This window comes from Vanacampus margaritifer, chromosome 10 (genome assembly GCF_051991255.1).
Source record: "Vanacampus margaritifer isolate UIUO_Vmar chromosome 10, RoL_Vmar_1.0, whole genome shotgun sequence".
In the NCBI taxonomy this organism is placed as follows: domain Eukaryota; kingdom Metazoa; phylum Chordata; class Actinopteri; order Syngnathiformes; family Syngnathidae; genus Vanacampus; species Vanacampus margaritifer.
The window spans coordinates 17,289,100-17,307,395 of record NC_135441.1 but is presented as its reverse complement, the minus strand read 5'-3'; the positions used below and the strand labels follow the sequence as shown (position 1 = coordinate 17,307,395).

General features: G+C 41.8%; 1 protein-coding gene across 1 annotated transcript in view; it reads right to left on the bottom strand.

Annotated features, from left to right (window-relative positions):
• Positions 1 to 461: 461 nt before the first annotated feature.
• LOC144059096 (bifunctional heparan sulfate N-deacetylase/N-sulfotransferase 1-like) overlaps positions 462 to 18,296 on the bottom strand; it is a 47,482-nt gene continuing 29,647 nt past the window's right edge. Inside the window, exons 2-15 of the mRNA XM_077577945.1 lie at positions 15,932 to 16,889; positions 13,170 to 13,652; positions 12,316 to 12,403; positions 11,857 to 12,011; positions 10,505 to 10,690; positions 8,103 to 8,231; positions 7,257 to 7,439; positions 6,924 to 7,020; positions 6,536 to 6,659; positions 4,762 to 4,936; positions 4,455 to 4,625; positions 4,203 to 4,312; positions 3,067 to 3,169; positions 462 to 2,164 (exon numbers count right to left, since the gene is read on the bottom strand). Coding sequence (XP_077434071.1) covers positions 2,045 to 2,164; positions 3,067 to 3,169; positions 4,203 to 4,312; positions 4,455 to 4,625; positions 4,762 to 4,936; positions 6,536 to 6,659; positions 6,924 to 7,020; positions 7,257 to 7,439; positions 8,103 to 8,231; positions 10,505 to 10,690; positions 11,857 to 12,011; positions 12,316 to 12,403; positions 13,170 to 13,652; positions 15,932 to 16,477 — 2,670 coding nt within the window. The 5' untranslated portion in view covers positions 16,478 to 16,889 and the 3' untranslated portion in view covers positions 462 to 2,044. The remainder of the gene's footprint in view (positions 2,165 to 3,066; positions 3,170 to 4,202; positions 4,313 to 4,454; positions 4,626 to 4,761; positions 4,937 to 6,535; positions 6,660 to 6,923; positions 7,021 to 7,256; positions 7,440 to 8,102; positions 8,232 to 10,504; positions 10,691 to 11,856; positions 12,012 to 12,315; positions 12,404 to 13,169; positions 13,653 to 15,931; positions 16,890 to 18,296) is intronic.

Genomic DNA, 18,296 nt, shown 5'->3' with positions numbered 1-18,296 from the left:
ATCCAGACAGATTTCAGTTTCTGAAATGCAACATTACAGGATAAATTAAGGAACCTTGTAACCTATAGCTTCTGTTACCTTTAACCCCTTGGCGTTATTTGTCCATTTTTTGGCTTTTTGTTGGTTCTGACCAAGCCATTTCAAAATAAAATAACGCCCAGGGGTTAAATTTGATATATGAATGCAGTTTCAGCCTCTTGTAAACTCAAGAACATTACATATACTGTAGATGCATTGAGTATAAATCATTGTGGACAGGGAATTTTTTGTGTAAATTTGAGGGGGGGGGGGGGGAAATCAAATTTATTTTGCCAGGGCGACACTATGTAATTAAATGGTACAATTCCCTAACGTTTTAGGGAAATGAAGATTATTTTCCCATTACGCAAACTGAAACAAGTTAATTTCGCAACAATAAAAGACAGAAGTGAAAGTGTGCAGAGAGGGGAAAAACATCCCGATTGTGAAAAATACAGTGGTGTTTTATTTGCAAATTAAAAAGCACCGACAATATTAGTTACACTGTAAAAATTATTGACAACAATTACAAATCTTTATCATACAGTCCAGGATATTATTAGTACCATCATCGCTGTTATGTGTTATCACGTTAATACTTTATATGGAGACAACAGTTGGCAGTGAGAGGACATTTTGCGGAAATGATTGCGTTGAATTTCCCTACAGCACTGACGTCGCACACCAATGGAGAGCCAAACACATTCAAAATAATTTAGGTCTACCAAAGGGGAGCCAGTTATGTACATTTACAGTCAAGAAACAAAAAACGACTGCTGTGTGCATTTTTTTTTCTTCTTCTTTCTTACGTCAGAACCTTGTACAAAACTATTGCAGTAAGAGCAGCTCTTTGTTTTCTATTTTTGACATCTCGTTGCAGTGAAAACACCTTCAAACGCCAAAACAAAACATGTCTGGTGCGGTGCCGCTGGGTCTGTTGTGGGATGGTTCGCCTTAACAACTTGACAGGTTTTCCAAAGAGACATCTTTTTACACTTCGTCGCAGACTAATTTATGACGTGAACGTAAAGAAAATATAAGAAACGCGTGGGAGTCTCTTGACAGAGCAGCTAGCTTATGATCTTCACAGACTGGACTGGTTAACCAAATGCTCGTGTGCTAATCCAGTTAAGATGAATGTCGAGTACCGTTAAATATTGTGCTTTTGAGAAGAGTTCATCACTTCCTGCTTTTGCCCATTCAGTGGTCAAGTGTTGACACAGGCAGCAGTTTGATGTCCTCTGCATTCGGCCTGAAGGAGGAATCTGATGTTTAGTTTCGGTACATTCTACAAGTATCACAACTCTACAGAACAATGTCTGAGTAAAACAAATTAAAAAAAAAAAACAATAAAAAAAACAAACATCCGAATGGTAATAGTCCATGGAGATTATGTCCTGGCATTTGTAAATGAAATTACAAGATTCAAGCAAGGCCTATCAAAAGAAAAAGGCTGCAACAGGCAGCCAGATGTCCAAAATTCCTCATGTTTCAAAAGGCATTTACAACAAATGTCTTTCTTTTTTCTTTTTCCCTCTCAGCCCAAAGCCATGTCTGTTAAAAATCAACACTTTGGAGTTGGTTTCGGTCCATTTCAGAACTGAAACTCAGCCTTCGCACGCGGTTCATTGTTGCTCATTTTTGTCAAGGTCACACGTGGGGGAGAAGTTTCGACCATGGACGGACGGAGAGGGGGGATGAGCGAGCGGATGCAGTGCCTCCTCTTCATCATGCTTCCTCCTCGGAGGTCCCGATTTTGTCATACTGAAAGGTTGACGGCGCCCCCGAGCTCAGCGACAGGAGAGCTCCATCTGTGACTCCTCTTTCTCACCGGCCCATTCGTGTCCTACAGTTGATGGAAGATCACAGAACGCAGAAGAGATCGGTTGGACTTCCAGCTGGAAACCCCATCTTGAATCCTTATAAGACTAACGGCCTCCTTCAACATTATGGTGTGATCGTCACACGGCCAGCGCCGAGGCGGTGTTGAACGTGCGGGACTGATTTTCTCTCCCCGCTTGGGCTGCTACCTGGTGTGGACCAGCTCCTCTCTGAGCCAGCTGGGGAGGGGCTGGCCCATTCTGTACAGCAGCTTGGACAGCTCAATATTATGATCCCTGTAGTACTCCCTGAGGAACGCCAGAGACTGGAAGGAGAGAGGGGGTAGATTAGTTCAATTAATCAAAATCATCATTTTTGACGTGGCCTCTGTTGCTTCGTCATTACAATAAGCACGAATCGACAGACAAAAAAATAAAAAATAAAATCCCGGGTTTAAGTGAGCGAGACATAAAAATACAATTACAACAGACGCATTATTGCATCCTGTTCACTAACACTTTTACGACAAGATTCACTATTTCATCCATTGGTACATATGAAATTGTAAATATGGTTAATTATTGTTTTCATACATGTGTGTACTTTATTTTATCTTTAAAAAAAAAAAAAAAATTACTTAAAGGAACGCCCACATCTGCCTGTCAATCAGATGACAGCGATGTAATGTCATGGCTGTGTTGTGAGGAAGAATTCATTCTATTGTAACCACACGGCCACCCAAAAAAATATAATGAAAAAAGCAACCACACAGAGAGAGCGACACCGATTAGAACTGCTACAATGGAAAACCAGCCAGTATTATATTATTAGTATGGGATTTTTTTTAATGGGCTTTAGGTGAACTGATGAATACACACACGCTCGCACGCACACACACACGCACATACTCACCCACATACAAAAAAAATATATATATACTGTATATATATATATATATATATATATATATGTGTGTATATGTATATATATATATATATGTATATATATTTAATTATTTATTATATATATATATATATATATATTTAATTTATTTGTTTAAAAAAGAAAAAGAAAAAAAAAAGGAGAGTAATGATGATGTCAAATCGAATGAACAATACTGAGCTCTCCTGAGGGAAAAAAAATAAATAAAAAAAGGAAAACCAGCCAGTAGTCCCAATACTTTTGCCTATGATGCGTAGGTAAAAGCCAAGGTTAAAATGATCGTACCTCAGGGACCATGTCAGGGTACCTGCGCCCTTTACTCTTCCCCAAACACTTTGTCTTTCCACCCTCCAGCAGCTGGCACCAGAAACCCTTCTTGGGGTCAAAACTGCAACAGACAAAAAAAACATATCGTTGTACATTCAAGCATGAGAAGATAGTAAGTGCAATAGATTTTTATTTATTTTATTTACACATTTATTATACAGTTTTACCTTACTTTCTTTTACATGTTTTTATTTCAAGAAAATTAGCACTGTATTGGACAAAAAAAAACAACACTTTTTTTTGGGGGGGCTGGCCATGTTTCAGGGATGTGATTTGACCAAAGTGAAATTATCTGAAAATTTAGCCGGGGGTCTGGGGGCCGCTGGCACCCAGCTAGGCTAGCTAGCGAAGCCCCCCGGAGCTCATGGGTTTTCCGTGTTTTTAAGTACTTTGAATGCACTCACATGACAAAGAAATAGACAAAACAACAGCATAAATTTTCAATGTATATTGAACTATCCCATATAAAATGGCAGTTTTAGTCAACTCAAAATCCGTCACATTCAAAAACATTGGACTGCCTTTGCTTTTAAAAACTATCACTGAGAATATCATCATATCTAACTAATGTGATTACTAAGTTTACACATAAATAATGTTGAAGAGTTCAAATTTCATGAACAAATAATTGTATCATGACCAAATGAAAAGTAACTCATATTAGAGCATACCACAAATGTCTTTGTTATAGCAGAAGATGTTATCTGTCGGAGTCATGTGCATACACAATGAACTACTTAAAAAAAATAAAAAAATAAATAAATAAATAAAAAATCTGAATTTTTTTTTGGGGGGGGAGATAAAAAAAGCGGAATTCCGCGAATTAGCGGAAAAATCACATCCCTGATGTTTACTAAAAAAAATAATCGAGTCAAATGTTCATGTTCTATTGGCATATAAATGTACATAAATTAAGCATTATACTCCTCATTGCATTTGTTTCTTTTTCCCCCCAAGCTCATTCTTTGCAGTGTCCAGAGAAAGTGTTTAAAAATTCAACCAAGCTGGCGGGTTGACCAGCATTCCACAACACATTTGGATTCTACCTTTGAGGTTCCACTGCGATGGATTCAAGCAGGTGCATGCATACTCACGCTAGGATCTTGTGGTAGTTGATGACGTTAGTGAGGCCCAAGAACTTCTGGATTTTATCCATAACGGAGGCGGGCTCCGTTTTCAGCATCTGCCCATCCAAGACCAGCAGCTGGATAAGATGACGCAAACATTTTAGAACAGAAAAGTCATCTCTTTGCAAAGGCTCGCAATAAATAAATACATGAATTAATAAAAAGTTGAACAAAAATAGTTTGGGCCGATGGCGGTCTGACTCAATACTACATACACACCTGGCTAGAATGGTAGTAGTTGAGCCAGCGCTCCAGGTGCATGGCGTACCAGCCCGGCATCAGACATCGATTCTGGAGGACCCGCAGCTTAGCCGGACTGTCGTGGCCGGCGGTGATGACATCATGGAATGAGTATTTCAACGCTACCGGATCATCGTGGGCTCTTTGGTGCTGAGGGTATGGAATTGATCGCTTCATTAGACACCACACAGCTTCATCAGTAAAGATGCCAAAATGTTCATCACAGAACCAAAAAGCTGCTCAGGTGTCGGATCTAATGATGCGTGGGATCGTCGGGATTACCCACCTGGTACCAAGAGTACGCTCTGTCGGCCGGGTTGATGAGGATGGTGACGATCTTGGCTTTGGGCAGGAGCGCTGCGGCCCTCTGAGCGGCCACCTCGGAATCAAAGTAGTTGGCACTCTTCTCAAAGTAGTAGTCGGAGCTAGCGTTGGAGGGCAGGGGGAAGTACTCCATGTACCTGACAGCGCACAAACACTCAGAGTTAATGGCGGTCACAGATGATCAGGCGCAATTTGCTCTCTTGTGGATGTGGCTGCTGCTGTTCTCTGCAAACACGGTTTGACGCCCACTAAAGCATCACGATGCAGAGGGAAAAGCTTACCAATCCGGAATGGTCTCTTTGACGCTGTTCTCATTGCACCTTTTGAAATTCAGTGCGCATGTGTAAATATCAATTAGCTCGGGGGGCGTCGTTCAATAGTGCGTTTTTTTGTGGTCGTCCCGGGTATAAATTTACATTTCTAATGCATCGTTTGCATAGATATGCCCTTATAAGCATTAGTCTGTTGCTTGAGATGATTTTCACAGTGGAATTTAACAAAGAATCAGCATCCTGCTGTCTTCCCAATTTAGTTCGACTGAATATGCTTGTAAACACCAGGTTGCAATCAAACTCTCTTTGGTGGCATAAGAACATTTGACACTATTAGTCTCTGCAGGGTCTGGCTGTTATTTAAAAAAAAAAAAAAGAGCGAGAGTTGACTCATTCCAAAAAAAGGCTTTTTTATATTTGTACATAAATATTCTTTGATATTGTCATAAAGCTCAAACGTATTTTTATTTATTTTTTAATAATTAACTTATTACACAGGCGTGTATATATTGATGAATCATGTGTAAAAAAAAAAAAAATAATATTAATTTGGCACTATTAAATTTGACAATGCTTTATGAAGTCACTGTTTTGCTGGACATGTTTGTTTTCATAAAAAGCTTGTTTTCTCTACTTTTTGGTCAGAAACGGGTGTTTCTGGTAAAATCAACCCAAGTTCAATGAACTCAATTGCTCGCAAAAACATATAAATACGTTCCATTTGAAATATTACCATGGTCCCGAAAACTCTTTTTTAAATTTTTTTTATGATAGAGCATACAGAAGGCTTTGATGCAGCCTCTGAATTGAAGAGAAAGCTTAAAGCAATGGTAGTGATTACAAAAACGGTCAGCAGGTGGCAGCAGAGTAAACTAGATAAACCAGGGCCATGTTGCAAAAAGCCCCCCACCCCCCAATGTTTTAAACTAATTTGTGAATAATGATGAAACTTAGCTTTATTCTAATGCTAATTGCTGCAAAACAGAAAGATATAGAAATATATATTTTTTCCCTGATGAAAGAAGAGACCCTAATCTTTTTTTGGGTAGGTTAGGTTACATGATTTTATAGCAATATAACACAATATTCTGTGGACTTTGCAAAAATCAGTCAATATCTAGTAAAACAAGGGGATTGCTTCAGTGAAAATGGCTGAGAGTGAATGAGTTAATAAAGAATGGAAAAAACTCAAACTTTATCCTGTGGTCTTGAAAGATGTTCATCATATTCTAAAATGGCTGGCAAATTATTTTGAAAAATTGTTTTTAATGTACCCGAAGTATACATGTAACTGCAGTGGTGAATGTCTCTTCAACATAGTTCCTTGGCACCAAGATGCCACAAGCAGGACTACTTTTCTATTCGACAGGGTTTTGCCGCTATCTTGTGGCAAATCAGAAAGAACATAAAAACAACAAACTGTTTATAAGGAATTTGCATCATGACCTAATTGTGCTTTCTTACCAATCGATGCCTCTGTGGTAGTTGTGGCCATTGAAGAACTGGATCTCCTCAAAAGTCTCCTTGCTGGGGTAGTTACTGGTCAGGTCGGGGTGCATGCTAAGGAACAGGTAGAGCGCCGTTGTGCCTGAGAGGACAGAAAGAGTGCAGTTGACAGCAGGGAGGAAATAAAGAGCAAGAAAAGAGGATTACGCGAGGGCAAATCCAATTACTTTGTACCTCGTACAGTGAAGACTGACACTTGTGTAATGGAAACGGCATAACGGAGCAGTATTGAAGAAGCAAGATCTCATTTCCTGGGAGCTAATCAGTTGCTTTTAGGGCTAACCAACAAGACGCCGCCGTCATTCTCACTATAACCTCTAGGGGGGGATGAAGTACAGCTTCTCACCTGTCTTCTGAGGCCCAATGACAAGAAGCTTGGGGAAGCGATCACACGTTTTTTCTTTGGACCAGATGTCCTTATGCCTTTTGTCCTCACATGGATCCTGTAGCCGCAAAAATAAATAAATAACGATAATTGGTGAATGTGTTAAAGCACGGTTGAATGCCTTGATTCATTGAATAGCTTCCAACAATCTACCCATTTGCTATTGACTGAATTCAACCTATATGAAACAAAACAAGCTATTATTGCCCTCTTAAGTAGGCCCACTAAATCATTAAGTGAAAGCAAAATGTGGCTTTATAAACAGAAAAATGCAAATTAGCATTGTGTTCTCGCCTGCCAGAGTGGATCTCTCTCAGATGGGAACAGGCTGAAGTATTTCTGGGCCAGCTGCACTGGCGGGAGGGTCTGCATCTTAAGATTTGTCCAGGTCTTGACAAACATCATCAGGCTTTTAAAAGTGTACAGGCCAAGGCGGTCGTTCCCGTAGTTGGACAAATGGGTCATGAAGATGCTGATCTGTTGGCAGAGAAGCTGCTGTCAGAACTGAAGATGAAAACGCACCATGAAGAACAATTGATGACGTTAGAGAGGGTCAGCCAAAGTGACAAAATACTTGGACTACAATAAAAAGGTTGTTAAAATGGAAAAACTGATGAATGTTAAGCAGCTTTGAGGCTAAAGTAGATTTTAAAACATGACATGATCTTAATTTTTGGGAATCGAAGAAAACCGCTAAGCATCATTAGAACACAATCGCTACATAATAGTTTGCCTGGAGATAAAATGAAATCAATTATGGTCAGAAAACACCCAATACTGGACCAGACATCACAAGGACACGGACTGGAATTCATTTAAGGATGACGTATGGCTCAAGAACGCCAAACAGCTGGGAAGTGATGAGGCTTAGTAAGACAGCAAATATGCAACTGCTACTGCAACTTTTAGTGTGAGGAGTAAATGCTTTTGTGCGTGTACTTAAAAAAAAGAAAAAAGGGCAAGATAACCAGTAAGCATAGTTGTGTGGAACGGGGTGAAATACAAGTAACATTTGGAAGAAGCACACAAGAGATGTCGCCGGATGACTCACCAGCAAGTCATTGTTCCGCCTCTTATTTAAATTCAGCTTAACATCACCAGTCAAATGAGCTCAGACAAAAGGCTGCGTTTTGGACTTACTGGATTCAGCAGAACCGTGAGGAAGAGTTCCCCCCCGTTGATGAGCTTGTCCAGCTCATTGGGGCTGCCTGGGTAGTCTTTATAGAAGATGGTGTGTGTGAAAAGACCGCACGTCTGCCTGGGCAGCACCTGTGAGAACACACACATTAAGTCAACAAACCAAATGGCGGAAATGAAAACCTCACACGCGCGCACACACACCGAACGCTTTCATTCAGCTAAAAATACACAGCGTCAGCCCTCCGCTGAGACGAGGAGCCGTGCGGCGCCCACTCCTGGCAGCCATCCCATATATTGTTTGCGCCCAATAACATCCATATTATACAGCTCATCTAGCCAAAGCAAACCTCTTATTCGCAATCCACGTCTATATGGAAATTGATGGGATTGCGTTTACAGTTTCAAGTGTCTGGGGGACTGAATATCAATCATCGCTAAGAAGGGGAGACGAGTCCATTCAGACGATCTCAAGGACGGGGAGGACAGCGCAGAGACCACACAGGCTCGCTGAATGCCAAGACTACAAAGAAACTGGACTGAGGCTGTACAGTTTTCCATCAGCTATGAAGGTCACCCAGGGAGAGAAGTAGATAAGATTTTTTTCCCTTTTGAATCTTTTCACTGTCATTTATTCGGCTCTAATGCTGCTTTGGGACTTTAATACAGTGGACCCCCGCATATTTGCGGTTTGGCATTCACAAATACTATCGATATATATATATTTTTTTTAATCTATCCTCAGAACCACCTTAAACCTTCCCTTCTTAACCCCTGGGCGTTATTTGTCCATTTTTTGGCTTTTTGTTGGTTCTGACCAAGCCATTTCAAAATAAAATAACGCCCAGGGGTTAAAAGGGGAAGTCAACCTTAAACATTTCTTGACAATAATATTTTATATGTGACTATGACATTGTAATTAATATTACATTTGTGGAATATGAGTTTATAAAAATGAGCAGCAAAATACAGCCGTCTCTATCCATCTCAGGGGGCGGCCATTTTGCCACTTGCTGTCGACTGAAGATGACATCAATACTGTTAAGGGCTCAGGCAACGACCAATCACAGCTCATCTGTTTTCTGAAACTGAGCTGTGATTGGTTGTTACCTGAGAAACTGTGATGTCATTTTCACTCGACAGCAAGTGGCAAAATGGCCGCCTTCTGATATTGATTAAAAATTGCTGGATTTTGCTGCTTAACTTATAGTCCACTAACTATATTATTATTATTATATTAACCAGAATACCGTATTTAGATAAGTGGGGCTGCATCAAACATATTATTGTCAAGAATTTTTGGGGGGTTGACTTCTCCTTTAACCAAGATTGTCGAAAAAGTGGTTTTTATTCAACTCAGCAAATTTGCACTTTTTTAATAATGTCATGTTTCTGATTTCTTCACAGCACAGAAACAGCTCTTATTAAAAGTATTCAATCATATGAGACTGAACAGTGACGCAGGGAAGGTGTCTGTGCTCGTCTCTCATTGGACTTCAGTGGAGCATTTGATAATAATATGCTGTCGAACAGGCTGGAAACCAAACCAAAATGGTCCCAGTCCTACTTGGAGGAAAAGAGCTACTTTGTGACCATTGGACATCTCAAATCTGATCGAATGGCCATGACTTGGGAGTCCCTCAAGGATTGATCCTTGGGTCCCTTATGTTCAGTCTCTATGTTACCTTTGGGTCAAATGCTTCAGAACGCCAACATTGGCCATCATGGTGATCATGATTGTGGCATATCCATAATTGGTGGAATGGCGCTATAGTAATGTATACAGTATGTATGACAGTAATTGTATTGTAGTGTCTGTCTGCAGACTTTCGTACCTTTATTCATTCAATGGTGCCTATTAACACAACTCTTGCTTTGTTGTCCAGTCAAATGTTCATTGTTTTAGACGAAACATCATCAGGATTTCTGACATGCACATACAGGTACTGTGCATTGTGTATCTGCGGAATTAGCAGTAAGCCATTTTATGCGCTGTATATCATTTCGTATCAATTCTCTATTAGAGTAAGGTCCCTATCCTGCACGAATAGAGAGGGCCCGCTGTATTCCGCACAGTGATGGAGAGTTAGTGCAGCTTTCTCGGAGGCAGTTGGTGATGTAGAGATGCCAATCTTCATTATGCTGGACAGCTGTACTCGGGCAGATGTCTCACGCAAGGCTACACTGTCCTCTTGCGCATTGACTAATATAGGATGAAGATTTATTACTGGCCAGGAAGGAGGTGAATGCAAAATAACTGGATGAGGTAGCGAAGGAGATCATTAATGAATGAAGGATAGTGCATGTAAACGGTGAAGGAGAACGTTGATGGATGGCGAGACGCCAGAGGTAACGAGTTAATGAGGCCTCGTGGATGTCTGGGCGTAGAAGAAAAGTGCTCTTACGCTAATGCCGCTGTGGATGAAACCTCGCCGAAAGCGGGCCGGCTTGAGGTGCGGGTACTCCTCCGTGCTAGTCACTTTGATGCTCCAAACCTTCTTCCAGGCGTCGTACAGCTGCAAGTGGACCGGGTAGACGCCGGAATGGTGCGGTGCCACAGCATAGCCCATGTTGATAGGGATTCCGTGCTCCTGGACGTCAAGGGAACAATAGGAGAGGGAACGGGTCAGGAACAAGCTGGGTTTTAAATCAGGCCTCTGCATTGTTAAGAATTAAAAGGTACAGCGACTATCAGACCAGCGCACAATGAAATGTTTATGTCACAGTTGGCCTAAATTAAACACAATGATATTTTCAATGTTAAAATACACTTGTTATACATGAACTGTATATAAACTATATAAGAGGCTAGTTATTTGCGTTCCTAAACAGAAAAAAATAAGTTAAGCGTTATGGGCCCAAGCCCAGTGAACCAGGTAAAATTGGTGAATATAAAAAGGGTAAATTCTGTTTAAAATGACTCGCTACCCCCACCCACCTTCCCAATTGTAAAATATTGAAAGCTCACTCAAAATCAAAGAGCCACATTTGAAACACTTGATGATGTTGGATGGTCTCAATTCATTGTGTTCCAAATTATATTTAGGATTAAACCACATTTTTGGGGTGGGGGGGGGGGGGGGGGTATCATTGTTATTGGGTGCGATCCTGAATCTCCAAAATCAGTACATTTTAGTGAATCCAAAAACTGCCACCTTGCATGCGTTACCAAACACCACATAGTTCATTCGACAGTGACGACGTATTGTTTCTCAAATTCAAAGGAAAATTATTTAAGGAGTCACAGTTTGGATACACAATGGGGACAAAAGACATCTTTTTCTGCTGATAAAAATCAAACCGCTCTTTGCCTTATGAAAAGAATACAAACAGTGAACACGAGCAAACTTGTTAGTGCCAATATATGCGATTTTTAGGAACGAAGCAAATGGAGCAAAATTAAGAGCAGCTGTTCAAAAGTAACTGATGAGCAGCAAGCAGGTATTGACAGTAAAGCTTTGCTGGGCTTGATACAGGATTCCCCTGCATTTTTTTTTTAACCAACAGTACTATTACACATACTGACACCAATTCTAAAAGGTGTGCAAAGATGTACATTTTTTCTATGTGTGTAAACAACAAACTTTGTACTATGGTCGCTTGGAAATGGAAGATAAGAGCCAAGACAGCTGTGATCTTAATGTCAACTGTATCAGATGAGATCCGGAAAACTAAACAAGGCACAATGCTCAGGAAACCTTCTTCCTCTTTTTCATACTATGTACGGCCCCCTCCCTTTATTTCCATTTGCACTCACCATGGCAAACTTTTTGTTGAGCAACATCTGCTCAGCCAGCACAGATTGGTTGTGGAAGAGATGGGGCTGCATGTGGCTCCACATGTGCGGGAACCACCAGAACTCCTTCACATAGGAAAGCAGCAGATCATCGCCCAGGTCTTCCTCATCTGATCCTGGATATACATAAGGAGGAGGAGGTAGGAGACGGGTGAGGAGGATGGTGGTTAAAAAAAAAAAAAAAAGGGTTCAGAAGAGTTAGAAATCGAAATTTTTTTTGGAAGAAATAGGGACGATGAAAGAGTGATTTAAGAAATGAATGAGTCAGAAGAGCAGAGTTCAAATATTAGTGCCGTAGGATGTAGATAAAAGGGTGTTAAAAAAAAAAAGAAATAAAAATATTATGAGCCCCAAATTCACAACCTCAAAGCGTTGTTTTATTCATCGTCACGCTCGCGCTCGTCACACGAGGAGCCTTACCAGCGTGAAAGAATTTCCCTGAGAAGCCCAGATTGAAGGTGAAGTTGGGAACATGGGTGCGCATCTCCCTCTGCGTCTCCAGCAGGGCCTGAACACACAGTGGGAGGAGAGAAGTGTGAATCAGCACACAATGTGCTCAAGCTGGCGCACGGGCACGTTAATGAGGCAGCACGGCGCCGGCGCCGGCGACGCGCACGGGCCCCGCATGCATATTTCATCCTGTAACTTGCTTTCGGTAAACATCCACCATCACCCCCTCCCCCCCTCCGTCCCTGTTGCCTCACTCTTCTCCTCCATTCCTTTTGATATTTGGCTCTCCTCTGATTTGGGGGTGTTTGTTTCATTTGATCTGCTCGCTGGTTGAGACTCCCAGCACACACCCCGCGCTCACACGTTTCGCCATCTTGTCACGGTGTGATGTTTTCCTAAAAGTTTGCTGCGGCGTCGCCCACGAGGAAGCCTTGATGCATCCTCCATAACTTTTCCTACATCCTCTGCCTCAACTTGTGAGGGGGTCTGTTCCACTGCGAGGGGGACACGAGTAAGGAGCTTTTCAACATTCTTTCTATGTCTCCGGGCCCCTGAAATATTCATCGCTGCGGAGCTTCTGTGACTGCGTGAGCGTTGGGGCCTGTCAGCTTTGAGCGGCCCGCGGGGACAAACGCATTCAAAAGGAAAAGTGGATGGAGAAGAGGAGCTGTCAATATGACTGGCACAGCATGCCACCGAGAGGTAACTTTTTATTACAGCAAACGGATGGTTGACAACTACCGTGTGATACACTTTAAAAGTGAATACATTTTCTTCTCTGATAAAGTTGTTCCACTTTGAATGACATGCACACACAAACTCACCTTTACGTCAGGCACCTTCATGCGGGTGCCCTCCTTTCCCACAAAGATGTCATCCACGTCGACCAGGATGTAGCGCTCCAGGGACAACGACAGCCTCTTCCCGGTAAGAAAGGCCACGGCGTCCACAAACACCAGCTTGTGCAGCCAGAAAATTAAGTTATTCCCAAACAGGACCCTCTGGATGCCGTCATGAAGGCCCAAGTCCTGCACCACCGACGGGAGCAGAGCGGCATTCTGCCCCATGGACGGAATGCTCTCGGCCGATTGGGTCTTGGCCAGCAACACTGGCTCGTACGTCGAGTGGTTGGATTGGAAGACGGTCCAGTCGTCTCCGGGGAGAGGCCCGGGCAGCGGCTGCCCGGATCGGGTGATAAAGAGCAGGGGTGACTTGGAGTTGACCGTGCAGTCCTTAAGACCCAAGTTGGAGTGAAGAAAGAGGGGGAATCCTTTCAACTGTGCGCTCAGCAGACTGTTCTCATTGGCCTGATCAAAAGAAAGAGAGAAATCGCACCAATTCATCACACGGCACAGTGATGGGGACAGAAATGTATCGGGTTATAATTCCCAGATTTCTCCCGTCGTGTGAAATAAGGGATGTCAGGCCTACTCAAATGTGAATGCATGAGGCAGCTTCTACCTGCTATGCTCAATCTGCTCTGATCTGAGACTGCAGACAAAACGAATAAGCCTCCTGCTGTGTCCTTTAACATTCAAAGACAGAGGGGTTCGACGCTTATTCATTGAAACATTCCTCTCCAAAATCCCCATTCGCCAGGTCGCTCACATCTCAATTGCCATGGATGCAAACTTCCACTTTTGCTTTTGATATACATATTCAGAATGAATCCGCTTTATAGTGGCAGGAGTGGGTGCTTTTGCTCGCTTTATAGGATTGCTGAGTGAAAATCGATTAAATATTTATTACCAGCTTCTTGACAGGAAAGTGTATGTAATTGTGTGTTTTAAATAAAAATCTTGACATAGTGAGAAACTTTAGCATGTCCCTTCTAGTATTCACAACTATTCACCCGAGCTATGCATTTCTAAGCATGCAGGAACATGGCTATGTTATGTAATTGAAAAAAAAAAATAGCCCCATCCCCCCCCCCACCCCACTAATATGAAGCTTGAGATATCATTAACCGGGCCCAATTGGTGCTAAGTAATTGCATTCAATCTAGTTTTAATGCAATAATAAAATGAAGGGGGGGAAAAACAACACATAAATATGATGTAATGCTGAAAACATGACCTAACTTTGGGGCCGGAAAAAAACATGCAGTTTTATGGTTTCGATTAGGGGTGGGCGAGCACCGATACTGCTATTGTATTGGGCCGATACAAGACCATATTTCAAGGTATCGCTACTCTGTTGTGGCCGTTTTACGATCAGGAACTAGAAAATAAAAATTTGATGAATAGAATATTGCCATTAATTTCATACAATTAAAAAATATATAATGGGATACATTAATCTTCCTTTAATAATATCTTTCATTGTCTTTTGGGGTGAAATTTTATGTATCAAAAGTAGTGTTGTTCCGATACCGTTTTTGGGCACCCGATACCGATTCCGATACCCAGTTTTGAAGTATTGGCCGATGCAATACCGTACCAATATCTAGGTTGTTTTCTTTTTTACAACATTAAAAAGCTGTTCTGCCATTGGTTCAGATCATTCAAGGGTCAATAGGATATCTTGGCTCGGCATGCAGTGAACGCATCACACATCAGTGAATGTCATGCACAAGCAAAGCACAAAGATGCTGCATCCAAAGTCCTATATTAGCGTCGGAAATAATGGTATAAGCATGTTACCGATACCACTGTTTTGATGCAGTATCGGGGCCTCTCCCGAACAACACTAATCAGAAGTACTCATGGCATCGCTAACTACTCAAGAGTTGAAAACTTGTACTAGTATCAGTCTGAAACAAAGTGGTATTGAAAATGCCTTGTTCAGATAAAATTACAAATTTGGGTTTAATATATTTCCATATTGCAATGAACTTCCTTCAATATATTTTTAAATTAAAATTATCTACCAAAGTTCCTAACTTCAATTAATTATCTTTTTTTTTTTTACCGACTTAAATCAATTAATATTTATTTATTAGCCTGCAGCTTCCACAATTATGGAAAAACACAACTTTTTGGTCAAAAGGCCTTTTCTTTTCTTTTTTTTAAAGCAATAAATCAACTCTAAAGTGTTGACCATGTGATGTATCACTTTGACACTTACAGATTATGCAGCAGCATGTTAGTCATTGGGATGCATTCCTTGCTTCTCATCCTCTCACAAAATCCCACCAAGCTTTCCTACCTTCCCATACAGCACCTAACATCATTGCACAACATCCATGTGTCTCCCCCTTGCTCTATATTCTTTCTATGCCTCAGAAGTGGTTAGAAAAAAAAAACTAAGATGTGAAAACTGCCCTTGGGCTAATGGACTTTGGGGATTAAAGGGAAGAGTGCGATGGAAAGAAAGAAGTGCATTTTAGGACAAAGTAAAACAAAGAAGCAAGAAAGACAAGAGGGCAGAGTGAAGGAGGCCAAACTTTCAAATGCAGAGTGATAAACAAAACATGAGAAGGCGTGAAAGGAGACTAAGTGATATTGAACCGAGCGGATTTTTCCAACCCCATGAATCCCATCTGCTTTAAAATGGCACAGCCAGATGGACAAGGCAGGAGGTGTGAGTTAGATGTGGTGGGGGGTAGAGTGAGGGAGGTAGAGAGACTTCGGTGTTGTGTTCTAACCTTGAAGAAGCCAATGATGCCCACTCCATATTCCACGCAGTACTTATCCAGCAGCTCTCGGTTCCACGCATCCAGGTTAACATACTTGAGAATGTTCTCGTAAATCACCAGTGTGAAACGTCCTCTTTCCTTGTCCGTCAATGTTGGCATGTCCCCTTTCCCGGGCGATATTTCAGTCCGGTACTGGAAGCGGCCAGACTCCAAAATGGCCACAATCTCCTGACCCAGTTGAGAATACTGACTTTCCACAAAGACCAGAACTACCGGGTCTGTCCTGGCCCCGGCAGGATCCACTCCGGGGCCCCCCGAGACGCTACGCAGCGGTAAAAGCCGAGACGGCGTGACCCTCAGGTCGTCCGAGTCGGCCGACGCTCCCTCGGCCCCCGACACGCCCACTGCTGACGGCTCTAGCTCCCGCTTGACGCCATAAAGGAAGTAGGCCGAGATAAAGACGCTGACGGTGCAGAAGAGGAACAGGAGGAGGAGGGACGTCTGCAGAGGGAGGAGACGGACCAGCCGACGGAGGCGAGTCACGCATCCCAGCATCGTCTCTCGCCACACCGCTCCCCCCGCAGGAGGGTTGAAAACGGCCGGCTGTGACTGTTCAACGAAAAATCAGTCTTTTTGGGAACAAACCGCAAAAGGTGTCGAGGTGGCAGCTGCGGCAGCTACTGGAGAAAGAAATGAGATGGTTTCGCGTTGACTCTCCCTCATACTGCAATGCTGCTTATGTCACCATGGCAGAGAAGTGGAGGGCTTTGGATCGCTGGTGCACACTTCTGCCTTGGAGGGAAAGCCGACAAGGATGAGTCAGTGGCGGGTTAAAATGATGGACGACTCCATCACCTGCCCATCACGTGAACTTCCCAATCATGTCCTGGGAAGCGTTTGATTAATATTCTTGATTGGAGAACAATCTCATGAGACAAGGCCACATGTCATCTTGGCAGCAGAATATCTGAAAAACAAGACCAAAAAAATTACCTATCTGGCACAGTATGGTCTCATAAATATAATGACTTGGCATCTTTTTTGTGTGTGGGTTTAAAGGGTTGTGGGAATCGTTTACGCTGCCTGTGCCTGCCCTCCAAAGGTTCATTCCACAGAACTCTTGTGCTCACCTACACATGTAAAAAGGTGCCAATACCCCCTACGCAAACACAAACGTACTCCCACAAAAGTGCAGGCTTCACATAATAAATATGCAGAGTATGACTGACAAAAACTGGAGGGTAGCAATTCAAGCAGTACATTGCAAAAAAATAAATAAATCTCTATTTAGAAGTCTATTGGAGAAATGAGACTGAGCATCATTGTTTTTTTTCTCATAACACAATAGGCAATCACAAACACACTGATTTAAAACGAAACAAAACACAAGGCCATTATTGAAACAAACCCAACGATGATATTAACAGGGACCACCAAAACCACAAAAACTTTTCATGGGAGCGTAATTAAAAATCACTTCACGTGACAGATACACAGCACAGCACAACACTCACAATGCGGCGCTTCAGCTACAATCAATGAATTGATTTTGCACAGACCGAGTGCAGCAAAGCACGCCGCAGATTACAACTGAATTCCCTAAAGATAACTATCGCTTTACACAGCCTATTGGGTGCGGGAAATGGAGCCAGCACAGTTTCCATTTAAAGTGATCAAGGTCACCCGACATGCTCTTCCCGCCCTCAAGCCTTGCAGCTAAGAACAACATAACGTCTGCAGCTCTCTGAAAGTGCAATCACAATTCCCCACAGGAAACAAAAAAAAGTTTTTAGAGAAAGGAAAAAACAGATAAAAATTTGATTTAGTCTGAATTAATTATCCCGTTTGTCTCAAAGTTTAAAAACTCTTACTAGATACCGCAATCATCTTTTTGTCATTCAAATGAAGCTAAATTGTATCCGTCATGTCCTCGTACGCTTTCATTGATTATCCATTCATAACTCTAAAATAAATATTTTTCTTCTACAGAATGCCAAGGCACCGTCTTCTAATTGGTTGTTTGAAAATTTGCCCAAAAAAAAAAAAAAAAAAAACATTAAAGCTGAGATTTTGAATAGATTTTCCTTGAGGAAGTTGAATAGCTGAAATAACTGGTTTGGCTTTGTTTCTTTTTTTAAATAGACAAAAGTATTTTTGATGTTTTAGCATCACCGGGTAATACATTGCCAGAATAATTTTCAAAGTTAAAATATTTATGAGCAAGAAGACAGGCCGCAATCAACATTAAAAACTAAGTAGGTTTTGATGCAAGGCAAGTTCCATCTCGCCAAAACTGCACTTTATAGTCAAACAGGTTTTCTTTGCTAGGAAATCAGGACGAGAATACATTATTTTATCTGTAGTAGTTTCCCTG